Genomic DNA, 26577 nt, shown 5'->3' with positions numbered 1-26577 from the left:
CAGCTGGTTTATGGTTGTAGTGATGTCTTGGAGGCTCTCTGCAGCTTGCTTTAGTTGGTCAATTTTTCCAATGACCTCGTGCGCACTGCAACTGTCTTCAGCCCTTCGACTTAAATGTAGGATCAGAAAAGAAATTATTAAAGATGTATTCAAACGGTTTAAATTTTATGAACAAATGATTAAACATTTTTCTGAATATTTTACTCTGTAATAGTGTCCACCTAAAATACATTCTCTTAGTTGGTGAAATGTACATTTCTGTTGAGTAAATAGTCTTATAATTAAATCATAAGGTCATTAATTAACTAATTAATTAATGACCAAGACTCAAAACAGATTCTTGTAAATTACTTTCAAATAATTATTTATGTGATGAAAAAAAAAGGCACTGGCGCACAATGTAACTCACATACCTCAAATCTATATTTACATTTTTACATTTATATATGATTTGTCTTCACATGAAATGTTGTATTACCTTGCTTTAGCTCTTCTTCCATTCTGGAACTCCACAAAGTCATATTCAGAGTTGGCATAGATTTTTCTGGAGTTCTGTTTCCAGTATTGGGAACCTTAGGAGTCAGAAAATATTTTCACTTTTGCATTTAAAACAACACTAGAAAACACAAAGTAGAAGCAACATTCTGATCATAAAACTTACTTCTTGTGCCCTCTGAGTCCACTATTTCATTCCCTTTGCTGTCTGTCAGGGTAATTGGCTCATCACAGCCTAATGCATCCTTCACCTTTGCTGTTATTCGTTCCACATTTGCATCAGCTTCCAAAAAGCGAATGACAACTGTCCTGGAAGTACTGAGCTTGTCATTCACTATTTCAGCAACATGGATGGACCTGTGGATAAATCAGGTTATTTAAAATCCCACCTGTGAGCCTAAAAATATATGAACATTTTAGCTATAGAATGACATTTTAGCAGCAGAATTCAGTTGCACATATAAAAAGTAACCTTTGGAAGGATCTTGCAGAGAACAGGCCAGTAGCTCGTGGAGTTCCAAGGGAAGGTCGTGGTGTTTCGGTGGAAGCAGAAGCGTCAGAGGCAGAGCGGCGCATGAAGGCAAAAGGAACAGCAGCCGTGGGTATGGCTCTGCTCGCAGGAAGCGGACTTTGATCTTGTTCCCCGTGGACCTCGTAATGACCGCGATGTATCAGATTGTGGGTAAAAAAAACGTCCAGATGGCTCTGGAAATGTTGCGGTGTTTGCATCATCTGTGATGTACAGACTGCTGCCATCAACCTGGTTAAGTGCATAGATGAACAAATACCATAACCTTAAATAACATTTCAAATAAAAAGACAAATGCTAATCCATCAGATTCATTGTTAGCTTAACAAATATAAAAACGTTTAAATAAAATTTCTGAAATCAAAAATATCATAGTATGACATATTTAAACAAATGAAGTTAGATAGCTAGAAAAGTATTATTATTAACAATAGCATTAACTCATTCTAACTTTAAACTTATCTAGAAACACATGCCACCAAGCTAACCAAGGCGCTGTGAACTTTAAAATAACGTTATATGTTCATGCGAGAAGTCCTCGCCACTGTCGCACTGTTGCTTGCTCTGGAGGAAACTACTGGAACTGTTGGGTCCTTGTGGATTCTGGAGTGTGGTCTAGACCTGCTCTATCTGTAAAGTGTCTTGAGATAACTCTTGTTGTGATTTGATACTATGAATAAAATTGAATTGAAATTGAATACGTGCAGAAATAAATGTTAGCTACTTATATATTGTGTAATATGTTATTTAATGAACAATAACAGCACCTGAAATATCCTGCATATCTTGTCCACAGACATGTCATCATCTTTCAGTTAAACCCGTTTGCCTCCTCGAAAGAGAACATAACTTTCCATTGTTCTTTGCGAAGACATCCAAAGCAGACAATGCTAACGGCAGCGCGCCCTCTGCTGACCGCCAAGCTTGCAGGAGTAACTTCCGGGTCAGGAAAAAAAACATTGTGAAATTGAGAAATGAGACGCATACACCCGTATTTTTTTTCCGGTTTCCATCCATAAACTCGTGAAAGAAAATCGGATAACGAGATTGTTTTTCGTTTTCCGTTTTTTAATATCAAAACAAAAAACGAAAAACGGGTTGTTTTTTGTTTTTTGTTTCCCTATTTACAAATGGTAATTGGGAAACTGGCTGTTTTTCGTTTTTTTTTTTTTCATTACAAAACGAAAATCCGTTGGCCGCTAAGTACACGGACCCCTCAGGGCCACATGGTTGACCCCTCCAGAGCCCTCTCACCTCAGCGTCAGCAAGGCCCCAGCCAGGGCATGTGGACCCCACTGCTTGATCTGCAGTCCAGCACAGCACATTTACAGATGTTGCAATCACTATCAAACGTTTAGCCCTGGTCCACTTTTCATGTCACTTTGGGCCAAGAATCGCAGCCAGACCATGAACCTTTATCGTTTTTTGCTGTGCTGTGGTCTGAGATGCTGTGATGGTTGTTGTGTTGTCATTCTTCTGGTACAGTTTGTCACTGGTCCTGCAGCTGGATGAGTGAGATGGACCTGAGAGTGACACAACGAGGCACTGTGTGGCACAAAACAGAACTCCAAAAAGCATTTTCTTTTCTTTTATCTATACTCATGTAGTGTTTATCACTCATTATTATAAAACAGCGTTTCTTTCCCACTTGCTGGTTTAACTTGGTATTACAAAAATTCTTAAAAGAAACACTGGTTTTGGAACTTATCTCTTTTAAGCCTCAGTTTACAATAAGGGTTATGTTTCTGCACAAATTAAAACAAAATTGCAGAGTAATTTTAATATCCTTAAAGCTATGGACACTTGATTAATGCTACTATATCCCTCTTGTTGAGTTATGTCTCCTACAGCATTCCTATTCATAATTATGTAGTAGTTTTAGCCATTAACACACTGTCTTGCGTTACAAGCTTAATCTTAATCTTAAAGGCAACAAAACAAAAAATTCAAATTCTTTCAACATCAACTTAATAGTTTAAACAGTTTGTTATATAAAAACTCAAAACACAAACAAAGTCCACAATTAAGCTTCACTGAAAAGCTCATTTGAGCACCACATCAAATATACATAGAATGGAATCTCATATTAGCTTGGATTGGTTTCAATCTCGTCTCAACCAATAAACTTAGATGAATTATAACAAAAATAATGTTTCTTGAATTTTCTATTTTTGGGTTGCAACAACAATTTGTACTAATTGATGTCTAAAATGTTCTTTATGACGTGTAGTCCTACTAACAGTAGAAACCACTTGAGCACCCAGTGGTTCAGTCCAATTTGTTACCTGATATGAGAACATATTTCACTGTACTGTGTGATTAATAATCAAAATCTTCACTGAGCTGCAGGTCTACTGCATCCCCTCTTTACTTTGTGCACAACTCTTTTTTACCTTTTCCTTCTCTATACTTGTGTATGTTTTCTTGAAAGAACCCACACTTCAGCTGTCTTCTAGACCTCTGTAAAGAAAGAATTTCTATCTTCCTTTTTTTCACTTTACTGAAAGAAGTCTTAATCTATGACATTCATTTCAAAAACGTTACTACAGTAGGGTCAGCCATAGTAAAAGAAAGAAATATCATCATTCCACTGTTATAAGGTTAAAGTCCCAATTCCAAAGTGTAAATATCTTTCTATTTCTGTTAGCAACAAAATTCCAACAATTGCAATACCAGTAGTAACTTACTAACATGTCCAAGCTCGTCTATAGCTTCTCGGAGCGATTTTTGCATTACAGACAGAACACCTGTATCAATGCTACATTCATCACCAGTTACTTCTTCTTGTTTGTTGCTGTCTTGTAAGTCTGCGTACCTTTGCAGCGTTCTAGGGGACCGTTGGCTTTGTCCCGCTGCCATCTACAATTTATCTGCGTAACGTTGCGTCAAAGGAAAGTTCTCAATCACACTTTTATCATTTTAGAGTAGCCTCTATCTATCACATTTTGAGGTTTTGGGTTATTCTGTTGGGAGCTCCATTCTAGGCATCCATGCTCTCCAGCATGCTCACGTGATTCCCCAGGTCACACCTATTTTTAATTATCCTACCATATTGTCATGAAATTATTAGGCCCAGCTTAACACGTGTTAGGAACTTTTGATCCATTAAGCCCAATATCTTTATGCCTTTAATTTGCTATTGCTGTTCTACAAAAACTTAAGACTGCATGTCTCTATTTAAATGTTTGTGTCAGGACTGATAGTTTGCTTCATTGAAAATAATTTAGTAATGTGTTTTATAATCTTGTTTTGTGGCTCTGTTTTTGAGCTTGTAGTAGGCATATCGTGTACCATTGTCGTAGCCGTCTGTCTATATACTGCGTTACCTGTGCCTAGTTTGTTCTTTCGTGGATTTTGTTTTTGGGTTTTGCTTGTACCTGTGTTTCAGTTTTATTAACCAAGCCTTAATACTGTTTTGACACCACAAAGTGCCTTTGGTGTAATAAAGAGAGATATTTTGTCTTGACAGTATGGGTATGAAGGAAATAATTAACTTTAATTAACTTGGTTGAATAGTGATCACAGCCTATTATATTCTGGTGTTTCAGGGTCAGTAGCCTATAGCAGGCTAATTGTTGTATTTGATAGGCTATTTATAAAGAATTGAATCTATACAGTTTAAGAAATTGTGATGGATACAATTTGGTGTGTGGTGGTTGACTTTGGTTAAAAACTTCACTCTGGAAAATTTGTCAGCGCCCCTAATTCAAAATATGTTCCCAACGGCTCTGATGTTGATAATCTCCAAGTGCAATGTATGTAGAGTTTTGACATAATGAGCCAAATTCTGCAAAACGTGTGTGATAGGCAAAAAACTGTAATAAATTGATACGAACAAACGTATCTAAATATCTAAGGTTAAAAATAAAAAAATAAGGGATTGCATATACAATCACTTTATTTAAAAATATTTATACAGGGTGTTTTAAATATTTTAGATTTTTTTTTTTTTCATACATACATACTTGTTGCATGTATTGTTATATTTTGCATATTTAAATTAACAATTAAATCATCCATGACAAAAAAACTACATGAGTGACATGAATCCGCCTGACCTGCAGACCCAACTCAATAGCAAACATGTCAGCCTCCCTCCACAGGTTCACTGCAACACAATGTTTGTCCTATATAAAAAGAAATATATATTGTTTGTATCCCTGTAAAATAACATCCCGTATTACCTTTATAAACAAAATTACCAAAGCATTTCTAGGTTGTCATTTATAAGAGATTATAATAACAAAAGACATCCTATTTCCAGTCAGTTGAGTGTTCTGTGTAAGTTTTGTATTTTGATTTGATTATTTCTGTGATTTTCAATGACCAGGCTGCGACAGGGTATCCCACCCTGAACAGACAGAGTTTAAGAAACACTGTCACAGATATCGGTCATTCCAAACTATGACTTATTGCACTACAGGACCACCTTTCAAGTATGCTATTGATATTCATTTCTTTCTCTATTTAGCAAGAGCCAGCCTTATAAAGTCTTCATCTCTCTTTTTTCTCTTTCTGGAGCATCTTTCCAAACAATATCAGTAGTTTATAGCTACCTGCTCAATGAGATGATCTTTAGGGGCAGAGTTTCCCTCCCCACCTGGACCCGTTTTAGAGACCTGAAAACACAGACAATGTCTTAATGTTAAATAGGCTACTTATAACACATTTTACTAACAACACCACAACGAACATAATGTTGTTGTATTTTAAAATCATTAACTTACCTAAAAAACCTCTCCTTGAATGGTGAGAAGCCCTTCTGCCCTGACAGCTTCCACTATTGCCGTGGTTACTGAAAAAAAAATTGTGTTTCCTTTGTCACATTTATTGAGTACGGTGGCGCCTGGCCCTGCAATGCGTACCCATTCATTATGTAGCTGGATCCACTGCTAACCTTTGAGGCAAATTCCTCTTAGAGGGTTATTTTTGTGAGGGAGTTTCCGTCTGATAAAATTACTATCTCATTCTCTTTGGAGACCAATAGTCTCACCACGCCGTCCTCAAAAGACCAGGAGAGCATTCTCTCTGCTTTACTTTTTAATGCTACAATATTAATAGTCCTGTAGTAAGTAAGTAAGTAAGTCCAGGGCTGTTTTTTAGCCCCAGACTATCACTAGTGTGAAGGGATAAACCCAATAGCAACAGCTCTTAGAGACTGAAGCCAATACAAAGTAGAACAAAGCAGTCTTCCTTTTACTGTACGTTCACACCGCCACCGACTTGAGCTGCAAAAAGCTCAGGCCGCCCCGCCAAGGACGCTTGCCAAAAAGTAAGGGGAAGCTTTGTGACGCTTTAGCCGCTGTGACGTGGCGGCGTTCGTACAGCGCAATTGGTCAAGTCTGTGTTGTGAGCAACTGAATTGCATTCCTGCTTTAGTGAATATTTTGCGCTTGTCCTCGATGTGTATCATTGGATAATTATGGATCCTCGCGAAGTAGTTGTGTTTGGTGCTGCTGCTGTATTGTATTTGAGGAGAAGACGTCGTACTCTGAGATTTTGGGTTCACGACACCCTCCAGGACCGTTATCAATTCGGAGAATATCACAGGCTGGTGCAGCAACTGCGGCTTGATGACGAGAGGTTCCAGCGGCACTTCAGGCTGGACACGGAGCAGTTTGACAGCGTGCTGTCCAAAGTAGGGCCGCTCATTATGATGAATAGCACCAATTACCGCCGTGCAATATGTCCTGCTGAGCGTCTGGCTATTTGCCTGCGGTTCTTGTCCACAGGGGACTCCTATTGCACTATAGCTGCCAGCTATCATATGGGAGTGAGCACTGTGTCCAACATTGTCCCCCAGGTCTGCAGGGCCATTTGGGACTCCATGGTAAAAGAGTACATGCCAGTGCCCACCACAGAGGATTGGCTGAGCATTGCAGAGGGGTTTTACCAGCGGTGGGCTTTCCCCAACTGCCTTGGATCCATTGATGGGAAACATGTGGTAATTAAGGCTCCGGACAATTCAGGGTCCATGTATTTTAATTACAAGGGGACTTATTCAGTTGTGCTTCTTGCAGTGGTAGATGCCCAATACTGCTTTCGGGTAGTGGATGTGGGCAGCTACGGGCGGACGAGTGATGGCGGTGTCCTGGCAAACTCCACTTTCGGCCAGGCACTGCTGGACGGGAAGCTTGGCCTGCCCCAGGATGCTCTGCTGCCGGGAGCTGAACATCTAGGACCGCAGCCACATGTTTTTGTTGCGGATGAGGCTTTCCCACTGCGCCACAACCTTATGCGGCCTTTTCCCGGCTCCAACCACTCTGGCAGGCGCAGAGTATTCAACTTCAGGCTGTCACATGCTAGGCTGATTGTTGAGAATACCTTTGGTATTCTCACGTCTCAATGGCGTATGTACAGAGGAGTCATTGGGGTCAGCCCTGCAAATGTGGACGCCTGTGTGAAGGCTACCTGTGTCCTGCATAATTTCCTGAGGAGGACCTCCAAGACGCCAACCAGGGCGACTTTACCACCACCAGCTGTGGACAGTGAAGTTGCTGGCCTACAGGCAGTAACTGGGGTGGGCAGCAACAACTCCACACGGGAGGCCATCCGTGTCCGGGAGACATATACCTCCTATTTCTCCACCGAGGATGCTGTCAGCTGGCAACACAGAGTATAAGCCTAGTGCTTCAAACGGCTCTTTTAAGAGCAACCAATTACATAAAAAGTATAGTTTCCATAGGTAAGCACCTATACAATTTTAAACTATACAACATGGATTTAAAAAGAATAAACACACAACCATGAATGTTGAAAATATTTTACAATATTTATTGGAAAAAAATACAATTCACAACGTAACTTTTTTATTTAAATTGTCACTTTTATTTTGATGATGCACCCCTTTCCTCACTGCAGAGCTTATTATTATTATTAACTTTTATTATTATTATTATTATTATTAACTTTTATTATTATTTTTATTAACTTTTATTATTAACTTGTATTATTATTTTTATTAACTTTTATTATTATTAACTTTTATTATTATTTTTATTAACTTTTATTATTATTTTTATTCACTTTTATTATTATTAACTTTTATTATTATTATTAACTTGTATTTTTTTTTATTCTGTGTATTGTGTGAATGATACTGTGTATGTGCACGTGCATATGAGGGAGAGAGAACAGGGGGTAGCTGACAGCACTGCGAGGGTAACAAGCTTACTAACACCCCTCACAGTGTTGTCAACTGCACCCCGTCCCCCTCAGCCCAAGGGTCAACCTCACGACACTTTGCCTCACACACAAGGCGATGCATCTCAAACTTGAGATTCTGCCTTGTTCTCAAAGACAGTGTTTTGATGTCTTCCTGCAGGCTTTACAAAAAAATAGCTATCACTATCTTCAGGAGGATGCTGAGGAGGAGGAGACGGGCTGGGGACAGGTACCGGTCTGTTGCTAACAGCTTCCAATGCTGTGAGTAGTCTCTCCTTAAAGTCAGAGGTGTGGGGCCTCTTCCTTCTCTGGGTGGGCTGGCTTGCTCTCTGCACTGGTGTGTTGTCTGATGCCTGAGTTATGGTGCCTGCTCTTGTGCCTGAAGCTGTGGTGTCTGCTCTTGTGCCTGACTGTGCCCGGTCGTGGCAGTATCACTGTCCTCTGGCCAGTGTCCACTATCATCTAAGACTTCCCCTCCACCCATATCAGTGGACGTTGGTCGGTCCTCCATAAAAGGGTTGAGGAAGCCCATGACCGCACTGTACCGCCATGGCCGGACACTGCTCGCACCCGCACCACTCCTTTGATCTTTTTCCTTCTTTCTTTCCTTCCTGAACATGTCCCTCAAGCTCTTCCATTTCTTTTTGCAATCAACAGCTAGTTAACAGACAACAGAAAAAATATAAGCAATGTGAATATTCAACATCACAGAGCAGCTACTTTACATGAAGACCTATGTTTCTTGTAAGCTTAACCTTGTCAGAGTTGCTATACTATGCTTTGAGTCTGGCATTATAACTGTCCACTGTCATCTAGGGTGACAATATCAGTTACCTATTAATCAAGGAACTAGCATGATAAACGTTATTTATCCACAGGAAATTTTAAATTCATAGCAATCACTGCACTATAATATCTTGTGTTTAATCATATGCTACTGCTATGCAGGGGGGGTTGATTTTTTGAGTATCTGTCTGAAACCGTTTAAACGTAAAATGAACAGTGGAATAGAGATGACATGAAATGCTGAAAGAATGAATGAAAAAACTGGCGGTAACTTTATGGCGGGCCAGATGTTGTCGTCGTAAACCTCCCGTTTGACACAACTCATTAAGTGCATATCACTAAAATGATAAGTTTTAACACGCATTTTGCCTACTCACCGGACACACCGTATCGTATGTTTCTCTGGAATCAGTCAGCGTGAAGGACGTCTATATTCCGATTGGCGGCTGACGTTAGCCGCTGCTTGCCGCTGAACCGCGTTATAGCTGATTACCATAAAGTTAAAAGATTTCAACTTTCTGATTGACGCGCAACACGCTCAAAACGCTCAAAACGCCCAAAACGCGACGCCGACAGATTTGCCGCTCCTTGCAGCTGAGAGAAGCCGGCTTCCATTGAAAATGAATGACTTCCGGTATCTTTAGACGCTCAAGTCGGTGGCGGTGTGAACATACGGTTAGCCCGTGCTTTTCCGCAAATGTTGGCAAATAAAAATGTTTAATGTTAGAACAACCAAACTAACAGATCTCACAGTTACTCATGTCTAGTCTTGTTGTGCGCTTACTGGTTTATTTTGTATTCACTATTCCTCTTGTTTCTGACCCTGACTTACTTCCTTTGTATTAATTTCCCACCACTGTAATTGTCTACCCTGCTCGTGATTGGTTTTAAAGGGTTCCCCTACCTTATTGTCCTTGTCTCTCTTTGTCTTGTGCCAGTTTGTCTTATTTGGTTCATGTGATAGAGTCGTCAAGTGTTCTAGCCAGATTGTCATGTAACCAGGTTTTTTGTTTAGTTTTTGTGAAATTGTTTGATCCTCCAAGTCTGTGTTTTTTTCTTTGTTTTGCTAAGTAACATTTTTTGTCTAACCTTTTATTGTTCTATGAATCTTCCTTTTGATTCCACGTTCGTTACACAAATTCATTTTTCATCAATCTATAAGTTCTAAGTTTGGGTTTATTCCAAATCTCAACAGTCCACTTCTCTTTTAACTGCTGAAAAACAGTGTCTTTAATCACATCAATATCCACAATATCCATGGAAATATTGTTCTTAAAATCCTATCCTTTGAAATAACAAACACTGTCTCTCTTAGTTATGCTGTAATAGATTTAGACTGCCGGGGGACTTCCTTTGACACACTGAGCTCCTCTCTCCTTTATCTTTCCATTTGTGTGCATCCATGTCCCAGAAATGCTTGTTACTAACGTAGCTCTGGGGAGTCATTCCCTGGAGTCCTTATGTTCTTTTTCTCCCAGCATGTTTCTTTGGATCAGGGAGGCTCCAGAATCATGATTGCAGCTGTCGCCATGGTCCTGCTACATGTCCTGCGATGCCATGTCCCATCCTGCTACGGTCTGCAGTGCCCTGATACGTCCTGCTGTGCCTTGTAATGCCGCACGGTGCCCTGCTATGACTGATATTGCCACTCTTTATTCAACCCCAACCGGCCCGTCAGACGCCGCCTACCAAGATTCCGGGTCTGTCCCAGGTTTCTTCCTTAAAGGGAGTTTTTCCTCGCCACTGTCACACTGTTGCTCGCTCTGGAGGGAACTACTGATGGGTCCTGGTAAATTATGGAGTGTGGTCTAGACCTATTCTATCTGTAAAGTGTCTCAAGATAACTCTTGTTATGAATTGATTCTCTAAATAAAATTTATTTGAATTGAATATGCTCAGCCCAAGGCCCACCTATCTGCATGTCCCATATTAACATTTACTTACACAATCTACTGTCACCAATACCAGAACTCTATTCTATAATCTGCAAATAGATACTACTATAGGTTTTGAAATTAATCAAATAATCAATGCATCACTATGTGAACATGAATAATGCTGCATTGATGCATTGGCCATCCACAAATGATTATGACGCAAGTGAGTCATGGAGGACTCTGACACATCACACAGATAACAACAGATGAATGGGCACAGGGATGCCCAGGAAGCCGCTGCGCAAAAGTCAGCCACCGTCCTGCCTCCAGCATCCTGGGAGAGACTTGTACTAGAGGCTCGAAAGGAAGCTTCCTCAGAGCTCGGAGCACCAGGGGTTAAGTCCCATTAAGATGTGAGAGAGCGCACAACAGGTTGCTATCGTCTGACCTCCTTCAAAAAATGCTATTTGGACTATTGAGAGAATGTACACCGCTCTGAGTGAGAGCAGATGTCTGTGTGCCCACAGCAGTAGGCTCCTGACTTTTCTTCAGCGGCATAGCGCAGGCAGCTTGATGGTTGACGTGCGCCACTGCTGGCATGTTGTCTGTCCTTATTACATTACATGTCCTTATCACAATACATAGACAAGGAGCCCTCCTAGCCTTTAATAAGCACTACTCATCAGTCTCTTCTGTAGTGCCTGAATCATCTATTTGTGGTCATTTACAACCTAACAATCCATTGTCTATTAAATCCTATTTTCTTTTAGGACTGATACACCTGATAATCTTAAAGTGAGTAATGGTCCTAGGCTGGATGGTATGGAAGCCAGAATTTTTTAAGTGATCAGCTCGTGCACTTATGCATCCTTTATGTGATCTCTTTAATATGTCTCTGTGAATTACCCAGCATCTGGAAATGTTCACACATTACTCCTTTACACAAAGCTGCTAAACTGTTTGAAAATTAATTTATCATCAACTGTCATGCTATCTTAATGAAATAATATCCTGTCAGATTCTCAGTATGGCTTTTGTTCAAATCACTCTGCAAATACTGCATTGCTAAAACTAATTTTCTAACTGCTTCAAACACTTCTGAAAAAACTGGTGCTATTTTCATTGATTGGACAAAAGCTTTTGACTTGGTCAATCATTACATTCTTCTGGATAAACTTCATGCTATTTGCCTTTCACGCACTGCATTGCTCTGGTTTAACTCATATCTTAACAATATAAAACAATGTGTTGTTATTAATGGAAACAAATCTGACACTAACTCAACACTTTTCTGTACATTTATTAATGATCTTCCCTCTATTTGTAAGTGTTCGGTTCAGCTTTATGCTGATGATATTGTTGTATGTAGATTGAAGCAGATCTACAGTCAGATTTAAAAAATGTACAGCGCTGGCTTTCAGCTAATAATTTACTTTTTAATAAAACAAAAACACAAACTATGATTTTTGGGACTTGACAGAACATTAAACTCATATCAAAACACATTGATTTCGTATGTGTTGTCTGGATGTCAAAGTCTGGATGTCATTAAATCTCACTGACATTTTACTGAAATGTTCGGCTATATTTTGAATGATCATGTTATGTTGTGTTTTTTTTGTTATTGTTGTTATTTGTGTCTGTTTTGTTTTGCTTATCTCGTTTGTATATGTGCAATTTCTTTGTGTGGTATCTTGTTCAAGACCCCCTCAAAAACTAGATGGTACATCTCAAGGGGTTATCCTAATAAAAGAATTTCAATTATTATAGACCGTTTTTTTGTATCCTGAATAATAAAGACCAGGATAAAATTCAATTCAATTCAATTTTATTTATAGTATCAAATCACAACAAGAGTTATCTCAAGACACTTTACAGATAGAGAAGGTCTAGACCCCACTCCAGAATCCACAAGGACCCAACAGTTCCAGTAGTTTCCTACAGAGCAAGCAACAGTGCGACGGGGACGAGGAAAAACTTCCTTTTAGGCAGAAACCTCGGTCAGACCCAGGCTCTTGGTAGGCGGTGTCTGACGACCGGTTGGGATTAGAATGAAGAGTTTGTTTGTAGTAATTCATAGCATAGCAGGGCACTGTGCAGCCTTACAAGGCACAGCAGGACGTAGCTCGGCACCGGAGAGCGTAGCAGGATGTAACATGGCATTGCAGGACGTGTAGCGGGACCATGGACAGCTGCTACCCTGAATTTTGGCGCCTCCCTGATCCGAAGAAACATGCTGGGGGGGAAAGAACATAAGGACTCCGGGGAATGACTCCCCGGAGCTAGGTTAGTAACAGGCATTTCTGGGACATGGATGCACACAAATGGAAAGATAGAAAGATAGATGAGAGAGGAGCTCAGTGAGTCAAAGGAAGTCCCCCTTGATGATGTCACAAACTAACTAATTGCCAGATGCAGCCTGTGGCCAAAACATTCATTGCCTGTTGTCATACACGCCATTTTCCCTTCTTACACACTCCAAGATGCTATGGCATCCTTCAGTCCTTGTGCCAAGAGCTCACCTTTGTGGTGGGAAATAAGCAGTCTGTAGGCCCTTTATCTTCATGGTGAAATCAGTCACTATAAAGTGGACAGTTAGGCACATGTATGGTTCAATTTTTAATAATAATATTTTTAAAATAATAATATAAACCAGATGTATTTGAAAAACAATCTGCTTGGTGTACTTCAGCCTCAACTACAGGCCGCAGTTTTTTGTACATAGCTGGCAGTGCAAAGTATGAAAAACAGTTGAGGGAGGGTATTGAGTAGCGTCCAATGTCTGGATGATCTTTTGAAATCCATCACCTTCTACGGTGTATGGTGGAACCATATCTTTTCCTAGATGGTAAGCAATGGCTTCTTTCATTTCCTTACTCCTACTGGAGTTATGGGGGTATGGCGTTGCATTGTGCAAAATGCCCGTAGTAGATGTTTGCATTTTTGGACAACTTTTGGACCTCTTACTTTGCGCGGCTTCATCATATTGCACTTTGTGGGGACGTTTGATGTGCTGGTAAAGATTTGTGGTGTTACCTTGTAGTCTTGGAACGATGAAAATTCTTGCAAATCACATCAGACTAACCCTCGTTGTCTTGCTTGAATCCAAAATACGCCAAAGAACGCAAGCCTTTTTTCGGAACGAGTTTGGTTTGAGACTGAGTGGTTGGCTGATTCTCGTCACTAGTACCTGGGTTTTCATCACAACTATTTTGTTTTTTTCCGAACTACCCTGCTGTCTATGGAACTGCCACGCTTGCTCAGTGTGAGTGAAACATGTGACTAAAAGGCGCTTTGTCATTGGCTGATGGTAAAGGTCTGAACTTTGCAAGAGCTGTCCTATCAAAATAAAAGCCAAAAATTGCATACAGGGTGAATTGAGATCACGATTTTTTTAACCATTTATGAGCATATCACAGAGGTCATTAGAGTGGATTTTGTGTTTTGTGTTTGTCAATCAGAAAGTTGAAATTTTTCAACTTTATGAAAATGAACTATGACGCACTTCAGCAGCAAGCAGTGGCTAACACCACTCGGAAGATAGACATCCTTTGCGCTGGCTGATCCCGGATGTAAATTTGATGTAAAGTTTCGTTCCTACCAAAACATGAATTTTGAGGACAAGCTCATAATCAACGTTGCTGGATTACCTACCCTTTATAATATAACATTGTTTGTACATTGGGACCAGTTAACGTTACCTGCAACATCATCTCTAAACGGCCCGCTCTCAATTGAATGCACGGATCACTAGTATGAAGGTAAATATGGTGCAAAAGTGAGAGAGCGCAGATGTGATGTGAGCATTTGTAAAATATGACTTGAGAGCGCGGATGTGATGTGAGCACTTGTAATATGTGAGCACTTGTAAAATATGACTTGAGAGCGCAGATGCGATGTGAGCACTTGTAAAATAGGACTTGAGAGCGCAGGTGCAAAAGTGAGAGCGCGTAGATGCGATGTGAGCACTTGTAGAATATGATTTGAGAGCTTGTGAAAAATGTGTTTTTTTGTTTTTTTTTCACTTGAGTCAAAAAAGCTAGTTAGCTAACGTCCTGTTGGCTCAGAGCTCCACAGACTAAGTCCACAGGTACAAATTAGTTTTGCACCAAATATATAGCAAGAAGTGTTGCAAAACTCGAGAGCGCAGACTCACCGCTGTGGGATGCGAGAGAGCACACTGCAGCGAGAGATTCAAGAGGTTGTAATCACTGAGTTGTAGTTGTACTGGAAAAGTGACTCAAGTGAAAAAACACAAAAAAAACAAGAGTACAGATATTTTTCACAAGCTCTCAAATCATATTCTTCAAGTGCTCACATCGCATCTACGACTACAGAATTTTTTACAAGCTCTCAAGTCATATTTTACAAGTGCTTACATCACATCTACGCGCTCTCACTTTTGCACCTGTGCTCTCAAGTCACATTTTACAAGTGCTCACATCACATCCGCGCCCTCATGTCATATTTTACAAGTGCTCACATCACATCTGCGCTCTCTCACTTTTGCACCATATTTACCTTCATACCCACTAGGTTTAACCCAGGCAGAGCAAGCGGCTGCTCGCTCTGCCTGCACGGCGCTATGGCTCAAAACGAGCTAAATGCTAACAGACTCCGCTGCAAACAATTAACAATACAACTTCTGTCATTATATATGTAATTTATAAAGGTTTCTAGTGTCAGTGTATTGGCCGTGGCTGTGTGAGTTTCTGCCGGTCGAACAGAGAACGCCGCCACGTCAGACAGGCCAAAGCGTCAAAAAGCTTTCCCGTACTTTTTGACAAGGGTCCATGGAGTGGGGGACAGAGCTTTTTTGCAGCTCAAGTCGGTGGCGGTGCGTACGTATGGTTAGACCATCATTACTTACTTTTTAAAACCCCTAGCCAATTGGTTTCAGACAAGAATAATGATTGGCAAACAGATGACTGTTCTTAAGATTGTATTTATTACATGGTAGCTAGAAAGTGTGTGTTTACACTCTGATCATCGTGGCATGTTCTTGGGGGGCCGTCATGGAGTTGAGGGTGGAAGTGGCTTAGGTTCAACACAGGGGTCTGGTTAGTGGACTACCTCAACCTACATTGGTCAATGGTAGTCTCCTGGAAAGACTGTTTAACATGTTGAGCACGATCTAATGTTTCTTGTCATGAACTGTATTTATTTAATTTATTTTTTATAGCGTAATTCTATCCTTATTGTCTTATTCAACAACACAACACAATTTTGCCTGTTTGTTTGCTGTAAAAAATTTAAACTTAGAGTTTGAATCATAATGCAATAATAAAAATGACCAATGTATTGCTGCTAAACAACAAAAACAGACATGGAAAGGTTATTTTAATATTAAAACGAATGCATCAGGAGGTTTACCATTTTTTAGTAAACGCAACATTTAGTTCCATCTGTGTCGTTTTTCTGACTACAACAGTGACCATAGTGCTCGTTGTGTCTTTAAGCTCATAGCTCTAGCGGCAGACAATGTGATGGAATCCTCTACAGTGAAATTCAGTTATACTTTTGCACCGTCAAGCTGTCAGCATGCTATCTAAGAAGGCCGCGCAGCAAGCGGCAACAAAATCCACGTTGCTATTTCATCTGGTAGATAGGCGTTATCGGTCAATCAGGCATCGGTGCCATAATAGCACAGAATTTAAACATGCTCCGTTCACGTGAACAGAATATTGCTTTGCCTGTATATTTTCACTGCAACCCTCCGTAGAGATTTATCAGTCTACTTTAAGTAACAGTGACCATATACAGTTATTTCAAACTATAACTATAGGTAAACCTTGTAATTGATGTAAGGTTTACGTGCATTCCAAGTGTTGATTCGTACGGATCAACCATGGTCCGTTGCACCACTAAACAGAACTATTATTGCTTTTATTGCAAAAAACTATGAGTCTGTGACTTTTGATTTCCTCTGTCTCTGTTGCTGTTTTAGTTTTAACAAGCTGATTAAGCAGCCCACAGAGCAATGCTCTCAGTAGCCAGTCTATGCCAAAAAGTTTTGAATAATTTGCAGTGGGGAGGCTAGTCTTTACATATGGTCTTTACGCTCACCCGGGTCCTAATACAACTCAACACCCACCCTAGTATAATCACAACTGCATTCTTAATGACAAGGCAATCTCTTTCTCTGTCTCTCTACATCCTCTACTCTGCAGGGGAGATGCAACACTTGACTTGGTTGATGCTGGTGCTCCTTTGGATGGTGCAGGCTGTGGAGGGTTGTCCTGATGTTTGTAGGTGCTCCAGGAAGGCTGGTCCAAAAAAGTCAGAGGTTAACTGTCATAAGATGGGGCTTCGTGCCTTTCCCTCCAAACTGCCCCGTGATACCTGGATCCTCAAACTAGGTGAATACCTTGTGGTTAAAGGAGAATTCTGTTTTATTTAAACAGGTAGCTCTGTTGTTTGTAAATTTGGAGTGCTGTCAGTAGCAAGAAAAATGAAAACAATCGGTGCTGCCTACACCGTGTTATCCCCCTGCTAGAGTTAGGACCCATCAGGCTTAAACAGGGCAAATTATTAAACATTGTTAGCCTCTAAACATGTTCAGAAAATGTAATTACAAGTGCCTACCCATGTGAAGTGATTCCTTCCGAGGGAAGACTGACTGCAGTAGATGTGACAGAAAGTTATAAAAGTTGTGTTAATCCAGAAATAATGGTTATGCAACTAAATAGTAATCCAATATTCCAAAATGTATTTTTACCACACAAAAAAAACCAATTAGATCTAAAAATCTAATATTTAGAATTAAAAATCTGTAGTTATGAATCTGTAAAAACAGGCTGTAACCTGACACCACAGTGGATACAGGAGAGCCGAGTTGGAATATTGGATTGTATCAGTTCGACTAGTGTGGACCTCACTGGAAAACAGTAAGCAAACACAGGTATGAATTAACACAACTTGTATGTCTTTCTGTCACATCTACTGCAGTCAGATTTGCTGTTACCTCGGGAGATATCACTTCACATAGGCACTTGTTATGACATTTTGAACATGTTTAGAGGCTAAAAACATGTTTAAAAACTTGCCCTTTTAATGCCTGTTGGGTGCTAACTTTAGCAGGGGATAACACGGTGTAGGCTGCACCATTTGTTTTCATTCTTTTTGCTACTGATAGCACTCCAAATTTCCAAACAACAGCATTTTGTGTTGAAATCAACCGAAACTCTCCTTTAATCGAATCGTCCCAAGGATTATTGTGACATTCAAGACACATTTACTGCAAGTAAACAAACAGTGTAACTTTCTTACTGCTGTCTAAAGGTGAGAACTGTATCACAGACCTGAAGGCTAATGCTCTGAAATCAATTCCAAAGATTGAGAGTATTAACCTGGAACAAAATGCCATCACGTCCATCCACCCCCTGGCCCTCTCTGGTGCAAAGCAACTGATGCTCCTAAAGCTCTGCGGTAACCACATCACCATCATTCCACTAAGAGGATTTCAGGTATGGGAGGAGTTTAGAGAACAATACATTACATGTACAGCACTCACAATGCAATAATCTGACCACGAAAAAATATCTTTTCATGCCTCAGGACCTCCTGAACCTTCGCTTCCTTATGCTGGGACAGAACCAGATTGGCATCCTCAAACCGGAGATGTTTGCTGGAATGAGGAACTTGTCAGAATTAGATCTCCCTCTCAACGCGCTGACAATGCTACCGTCTAATGCCTTTAAGCCTCTGATTGCCCTCAAAGTTCTGGACCTTTCCCAGAATCGCATCCAGAAGATCTCTCCTAAGGCCTTTACTGGACTCAGACAGCTCATGTTCCTCAACTTAAACAATAACAGGTCATCACATTTGTCCTGTAGTAGATGCTTCTATAAACATCTCAATGTCAAACATACTACGCCAAATGTCAAACATACTACTACCAATGCCATAGTTAGATAGATTTAGTAATGTAGGTATGTGTAGTGAGAATCAGACTATTCTTGTAATACGGGATGAATAGCGTTTTTTTTTAGTACAAAACACAAATCAAACAACTCACAACACGAACAGATCCCCTCCCCCCTGAAACCTCCAATTCGTCATCACCACTTCCTTATAAAAAAATGAAAAAAAGGGCACTCATATAGCTCAGTGGGTAGAGCCGGTGCCCATATACAGAGGTTTGCTCCTCAATGCAGCGGGCCCGGGTTCGAATCAGGCCTGCGGCCCCTTTGCTGCATGTCACTCCCCCTTTCACAAATATCTTTGTCTGTCTAATAAAGGAAACAACCCAGAAAAAATAACTCAAAAAAAAAAATGACGACAAGATGCAATAATAACCATAACATTCAAGACAATACAAAATCGCAAACCAAATAAATACCACGTATATGTCTTATTGAACTGGTTTGGACACAGCGTCTTATAGTATGTCCTTATCTTATCTTTCCCACATAGGCTTGACCCATTTTCTAGAAAAAATATAGTCTTGGGCTAAATTGAATCTGGGTCCTTGCAGTCAGACATACACTTGTGTTCAGTATAATAGGGGTCCAACATCACTAACTACATTATTCATATTTTTTGGTAGAAGTGATATTTCTACATGCCAAAACAATGTGTTGTAGAGTCATTGAAAATCAACAGACCCAACCGACATGACATGCATGCTGCTCATTCTTTGTAATTGAATCTGTAATTGAGTTCAAGTTCATCTTCAAAATAATAGCAGTGTTGTGTTCAATTAGTGAGGTGATTGGTTCTATGGGTCAAATATGGTCCATATTTAAGGAAATAAGGAAGCAAATGTTGTGCATGCTGGTTATAGCGGACTTTGATTAAAAGGTTGAAAATTAATAGGGGAAAACCTAAAGAAGTGCAGAAAATGATAGGCTGCTCAGCCAAAATGAGTGTAAATGCCTTGAAATGGCATCCAAAGCCTGAATGACGTGGGAAAAAAACGGTCAACTACCATTCGAATGGATCAATACAACAAAATACTTGAAGAGGTCATCTTGCCTTATGCTGAAGAGGAAATGTCTTTGAAATTAGTCTTTCAACAAGACAATGACTCGAAACACACCAATAAATGAGCAAAGTCTTGGTTCCAGATGAACAAGATTGATGTTATGGAGTGGCCAGCCCAATCCCCAGACCTCAATCCCATAGAACACTTGGGGGTGACATCAGAAATGATGCAGAGGAATTGTAGTTCAATCGTCTTGGGCTGGAATACCTGTTCACAGGTGCCAGACGTTGGTCAACTCTATGCGTTCAGTCAACACTGATGTGAAGCAGTTCTCAGAAATAATAGTTATGCAACTAAATAGTAATGCCTGGATTCCTGGATCTTGTCACAGGAGCATAGCAGATGAAGTAACTTGTTGTCTTCTGTCTTACATTTCCAAATATTTGGTGTCTTTTTCAATCCAAGTCTTTAATCCCACAGAGGAGGTCTGCAACCAGACCCTTCTCAGACAATTTGGAGGATTTCCAATTGCAGCAATGCATGAGCTTGATCTGAATAAGGTACATGTGACATAGTTTTAATATTCCTATCAATTCTGTCCCACCCTCATCATCCAGTGTAATATACAGATCCCTTTCCCAGGTCTTCTTGAGGCCTGACCAGGGTCCCCCAAACAAATGATGAAGTTGTAAATATCTGAAACATTGTGACCTGGGGAATTGCTGTACAACATCTTCAAATGATTTCTTTTTTTATATACTATTTTTTGGGCATTTTTAGGCCTACTGTAGTTGTATTGATGTTGATTGAGGGATTCTGATTCTCCAAATCCAGTCTGAAGAAAATTCCTGCTGGAGCATTCAGACCACTGCAATCTCTGGAAATGCTGGTTCTAGACAACAACCTTCTGTCCACACTGAACTTGTCAACTATGGATGGCCTGGGCAACTTGCAGGTACACAGTCTCTTGGGTTTATCCACAAAGAGAAAATCTGATGGAAAAGTCAGAATCAGTTTAGTGTGAAAAATACCCATATATGGATAATTTCTGATGTGCATTGTGTGTTGTTTTTTTAATTTAGGTTGTATTCATAGCTAATGTATGTATATTAGGAATATTAGGTGAATTTACAAGTAAACTTTTTTAAAAAACTTTTTATATCCATTTGCACACTGTTTATATATTCACTGAGCCCGCATTGCATGTTTCTTATCGTGCATTGGTCCGTTTAATGACACTACAGGAACTCTACCTGAGGAACAATGGTCTGGATCACTTGCCAACGGATGTGTTTAGGAACATGGCCAATCTTTCTCAGCTGGCTCTTAGTGGAAATCGCCTAAAGACTGTGGACGGAAACATGTTTTTTCATATGCCTGGTACGACTACCACTAGCCTGTCCCATTAACACAGGGAAAAAGGAATGACACATAATAGTAGAGGTAGAAATGATTACATTGTTTACTGATGATTCAATTTAAGTGATAATAATTTTTTTTGCCCTTGTCAGACCTGAAGAAGCTTTACCTCCATGACAACCCGTGGCATTGTGACTGTAACATCATCTTGTCGGTGCAGTGGATGAGACAGACCAAGGCTGACCTGTCTCCTCAGGATGCCCTGAAATGCAGGAGTCCTCCACACCTCCAGAACCAGAGGCTCTCTAGTCTTGAAGCTGCTCTGCCGTGCCTAACACCATAACACTTTTAAGACCATGGCATGGGCTCTCGGCCGATGGAGATTCAGATGATGAACCTTTAAACCAATTTGTTTTTAACTCTGTATACCTACTGAGCAAGTATTTGTAGAGTGAACTTATTTCCTATATTATTTCTCAAAGCTGTAGTGCATTCAACTGATTTCCCTGTATGCTAGTGTATCTTCTCTACTTTAAATGCAACATATTAAAAAAAACTGTCATAAAACATCAGCTGTTACAAACTTTGGATTGCCATTAATGTTTGAGTTTAAAACCAAGAGCTTTGTATGCAGTTTCAACATTAACACTGGAACTGCCAGAGCCGATTCCATTGGGTGTTTTTTTTTACTTCTGGGCGTGCAGCAGGGGACATAGAGGTCAATAACCTTATCTCCTGTCCTGACCTTTCTAAAACACCTATTCTTTCCAATATTGGAATAATGATAGAATATTTAGAAACTCAAACTCTGTTTTTAGTATTGTTTTCTAGAAAAACACCCCCCTTTAGCCGCCAGGAAAAGTGCTAATTATCGTTGGTACTCTACCCGCCTACTCTGTAGACGAATTGACGCAACTGCGTGCCAATATTTACTCACATTCACTTAGAACTTACAAACACACTTAGGTATGTAGGCACACATATCATTTCATATGTGTAAAATATCAGAAATTAAAGCAAAATCTCACTTTCTGTCTTGACTATAAAAGTGTTGTCCATGTGACATGAACAACAATAACATCAGGATATTATTTGTGTGACTTATGTGAACAAAACACCAACGTTTATAAATTGTATCAATTTTATAAGTTGGTGTGGATGTGTGCTATCAGATGGCAGGTTGTGTGTTGAATGTTGAAGTTAAAGACACTGCACACAGGAGGGATCGAAAGAGACGTAAATGCTAAGGGGATCAAAATGTGATTATGTTATCATTTGCAGAGTGATAAATTAACTGTTCAGTTTGCCACATTAGTGTTTTAGCAAACACCTCAAAATAGCACCATATAGAACCAATTGGACCTTTTTGCCATCTATAGTGGCTCACAGAAACCTCCAAGACTTTGACTTAGACTTTGTTCCACCCGCAAAGAACACATGCTGTCCCTTAATTTCAAATTTAAAACTTGAATTATTATTATTATAATCTCATATTGCTTACCATGTAGAACCTGCGCAAGTGTGGAAATTGACGGATTACATGCAATGTGATAAATCAGTTTCCAGGAAATGTTTTCTGTAATCTTTTACACTTGATGTAAAAGAAACTAATTAATTGAAGGCCTTTTGATAGTGCCATGATTCACTGCCAGGGTGAGCCCAGCTACAACTAAAGTGAAAATAACTGGAGATAATGTACATGTCCTGAAATTGGAAAAGTGGAAGGTGGCGGTATGGCTTTGACCAACTTCCACTTTGCTAATTTGAAAACCATGATGTCTCTCTCTTTCTCATGGGCAGGCAAAGCAGAGAAAGGGGAGGTTTCTTATGACCTCATAAAAATGGAACTCTCTGTTGAGTTCAATAATACTTCACACAATAGTGTACATCAAACGGGTTAGGATTAGTTATGGCTAGCGTAGGGGGGTTGGCCAAACCATCACCAATGAAGAAGGAGCTCTGCTGAGTTCCATGACACCTCACACAAGACTCTATCTTTAATGTTTCAAATGTTATGAAGGGAGCGTGGCCTGAGCACCTGGGCTCATATTAAAGTATAGTGGGCGCCTTAGTATCACATGTAGACCAGACATAGGTTTCATGTAAATCAGATGATGTTTGTCATGTAAGGCGGATTTCTTGTTGCCAGCAACAAGAAATGACCAAAAGCTATGACCAATAGTTAATTTTAATCTAAAAATGTCCTCAGGCCTGGACTCTTGTCAATCGTGAGAAAGTTTGCCTAAATTGGACAATGCACACTACATTTTTGTTAATTTTGTGGGGGGTGTTGGCAAGCCGTTTTTGTACACCTATTGCTGAAACCCTTATAATGCATATATTTTAACCAGGCAAATTTTGGTGAGTTTTTGAGAATGTTAAGCCCCTGAAAAAGGCAATAATTTTGCCGGAAAAAGAATAATAAAGCTGCAAGATGTGTTGAACGGGTCCTTGCCCCTCCCAGCACATTGGGGGTACTGGTGGGACGCCCGAGTGATTTATTTAAAATGCTCCGAGTCATCAACGGGTTTACATGCACAGAGTCTACATGGACCTTTTTGTGCAGATGGGACTCACACTCTAGGAGGAGTTACAAAAAGTAGGCAATGCATATTGGGATTTTGCTAATTCATTTAAAAAGATCAAACAGCGATATCTAGAGGCCGATTGAGGCAAAATATTTGCACAGAGCCTCATTGGCCCATGAGGAATTACCTTTGCCAAGATACAACCAATTCTGTTTTGACAGCCACCTACAGGAAGTTAGTCCTCTAAAACTTGTGCATTGTTTTAGTGACAGCTTTCATTTTGGTGCTGATCGGTCACACTGCCCAGGAGGAGTTAAACAAATTATGTTTCCCAGCTATGACAATGTGGCTTATTCATAAAAAACATTAAAACTGTGCCATCTAATGGCCGATTCACTCAAAATTTGGCAACGATGGTCAAGCTCCTCTGAGGAACAAGGTGCCAAGTTCTGTGATCATCGGAATATGTTACGGGACATGACAGGAGGAGGACCCAAAAGCAGAGGCAGGGCAGGCGGGTAGAACTCAAAAACGTGTTTATTACGGTCCACGGAAAAATACAAAGGAAATGCAAAGTCCCAAAAAAGAGGTAATCCAAGGAACAACAACAAAAAACCAAAACAAAAAACAGAGCAGGGCTGGTTCCAGGGGAATACACACAGGGAAGAAAAACAAACGGACGGAACGGGAAAACTCCGGGAACGTAGACACATGTAGCACAACCGGCTCGTGGACAAAACTAATGACGCAGCACTAGACAACGGGAACACAGAGGTTAAATACAAGAGGTAACAAGGTAATGGGGAACAGGTGACACATCAGGTGAATCATATCAGGGCGGGGCAGGACAATCAGACAAACCAAGTGAAGTTAGAAAAGACAAGACAAGACAAGACAGGAAGCCGACTACCAAAATAAAGCAGAAGCATAACAAACACACACACAGGGAAACATAAGACAGAATCCAAGACACCAGACTAGGGGGAAAACCAGGACAAAAACACAGGGAACGCCAGACAGGAAAACAACCCCAAACAAAAACCCCAACCCACAACAGGAATAACTCTGACCAAGATATGCAACTTACTGTTTTGACAGCCACGTACAGGAAGTTGGTCCCTCCCTAACTTTTGCAAAAATCTTTTGATAACGTTTTTGTCATGAGGGTACACAGAGAGTACCTTTCAAAGTTTCATGAAATCACCATAGGGGAAGAATAGAAAACACATGAAAAATGCATAGCAGAGCATAGCAGATCCATGAAATAAAGACCCAGCTAACCAGAGTAGAGAGAGGCCTTTAGTAAAGACCTTTCCGATTTAGTAAAACTGTAAAAACATAACAATACGGCATTACAAACTGCCCATGTATACATGAATATGCAACTCAAGTCTAACATATACAGCTATCCCATACAAAAATTTGTCATTATTATAAGACTTGCAGGACCAGTAAGCATTTAAGCTAACTGTAACATGAACGTCTGTGAGGAAATGTTAATCACAAGCATCTAATAATTCAACATGCAAGTTATGCTAAAACTAACATTAAACAAATACTATATCAAAGTAGATATACTTTATATAGAAATACTTGCAGACTCAGACCTTCAAAATTACCAAAGGCAAAAAGTAGTAACTGCTGCATGTCCTCTCACTAGACCAGAGTCCAAAGCAAACAAGAAAACATCAGCAAGAGAGGAGGGACTCAAACATGACAACAATACAACTCTACACTATTAGAACACAAAGTGGAGGCCTAACACTCCACGCCTGGCATTAAATAATACCACTATGTCCCTTTACTGAGGAGCAGTACGACATCTGAAACAGGTCTTGAATACACCTTGGGAGTACCCTGTCTCCTGATCTTCTCATTGACTTTCCAAATTCTACCATCATTGCTGGGGATGGCTTCCACAATAACACCAGTGGGCCACTCATTTCTTTTAAGTTGATTGTCTTTAAGGAGTACCACATCTCCAACCTTTTGCGGGGCTGGAGCGTCTCCAAGTATTCTTGCTTCCAGCGTCTCCAGAAAGTTTTAGCGAGGCTTTGGATTTGCCTCCAATGCTTGGGGGGTTAGGGTTAGCAAACCCTGAAACGTGTAAGCCAGAGCAATGGATTCCACAACCCAATGAGACAGCCATTGCTTTGTCACAGGCTTGCCCCTGTGGGGGCTAGCCCAGGACACAAATAGCTGGTCACTCCGTCGAAAACCCGCAGTCCTGTCCATGTAAATGTGCAGAGCCCAAACTGGACACAGCGCGTGCAACCGCCGTTCCTCTGAGGAAGAAATAGGCGGGGAACAGAGCGCCAAAAGGTCAATGGGAGAGCAAGAGGCAACCACCTCGGGCACAAAGACAGGATCAGGTTTCAATAAAACCCTGACACGCCCCGGGGCAAACTGAGTGAATGATGGAAGCATAGAGAGCGCATGAATGTCGCCAACCCGTTTTGCAGACGCCAAGGCCAGCAGCAGCACTGTCCTCAAAGACGGATGCTTCAGGTTGACCTCCCCCAGTGGTTCAAAAGGGGGGCTAGCAAGCCCATCCAACACCCCTGCCAGGTCCCATGGGGGAGCCAACGGCTTGGAAACAGCGAGCAGCCGTTGTGCTCCTTTCATAAAACGGCAAACCAAAGGATGTTGTATAGCTGTTTTACCATCAAACCCCACATGACAAACTGCAATGGCAGCCAGGTACACTTTTATGGTGGGGAGGGCTTTATGTTTGTCAATCAAGTCCTGCAAGAATGACAAAACTGCGCCAACAGGGCACTGAAAAGAGACATGTCCCTCCCTGAGACACCACTCCTCAAACACCCTCCACTTACAGTCATATACACTCACCGGCCACTTTATTAGGTACCCCATGCTAGTAACGGGTTGGACCCCCTTTTGCCTTCAGAACTG

The 26577-nt window shown here is 40.5% G+C and overlaps 2 protein-coding genes across 2 annotated transcripts in view; both read left to right on the top strand.

The window, feature by feature from the left end:
* si:dkey-1j5.4 (leucine-rich repeat-containing protein 15) overlaps positions 1–22093 on the top strand; it is a 32071-nt gene extending 9978 nt beyond the window's left edge. Inside the window, exons 2-7 of the mRNA XM_034900461.1 lie at positions 17022–17210; positions 18133–18317; positions 18409–18665; positions 20612–20732; positions 21022–21157; positions 21289–22093. Of these exons, the coding sequence (XP_034756352.1) occupies positions 17027–17210; positions 18133–18317; positions 18409–18665; positions 20612–20732; positions 21022–21157; positions 21289–21479 (1074 nt within the window). The 5' untranslated portion in view covers positions 17022–17026 and the 3' untranslated portion in view covers positions 21480–22093. The remainder of the gene's footprint in view (positions 1–17021; positions 17211–18132; positions 18318–18408; positions 18666–20611; positions 20733–21021; positions 21158–21288) is intronic.
* On the top strand, positions 6447–7646 carry zgc:194221 (uncharacterized protein LOC100191015 homolog). The gene has a single exon (XM_034900785.1). The coding sequence runs from the start codon at positions 6447–6449 to the stop codon at positions 7644–7646; it is 1200 nt and encodes a 399-aa protein (XP_034756676.1).
* Positions 22094–26577: the final 4484 nt, after the last annotated feature.

Source organism: Etheostoma cragini, chromosome 18 (assembly GCF_013103735.1).
Source record: "Etheostoma cragini isolate CJK2018 chromosome 18, CSU_Ecrag_1.0, whole genome shotgun sequence".
NCBI classification, from domain to species: domain Eukaryota; kingdom Metazoa; phylum Chordata; class Actinopteri; order Perciformes; family Percidae; genus Etheostoma; species Etheostoma cragini.
Note: the sequence above shows the minus strand (reverse complement) of the source record. Positions and strands in the feature narration are given on the sequence as shown.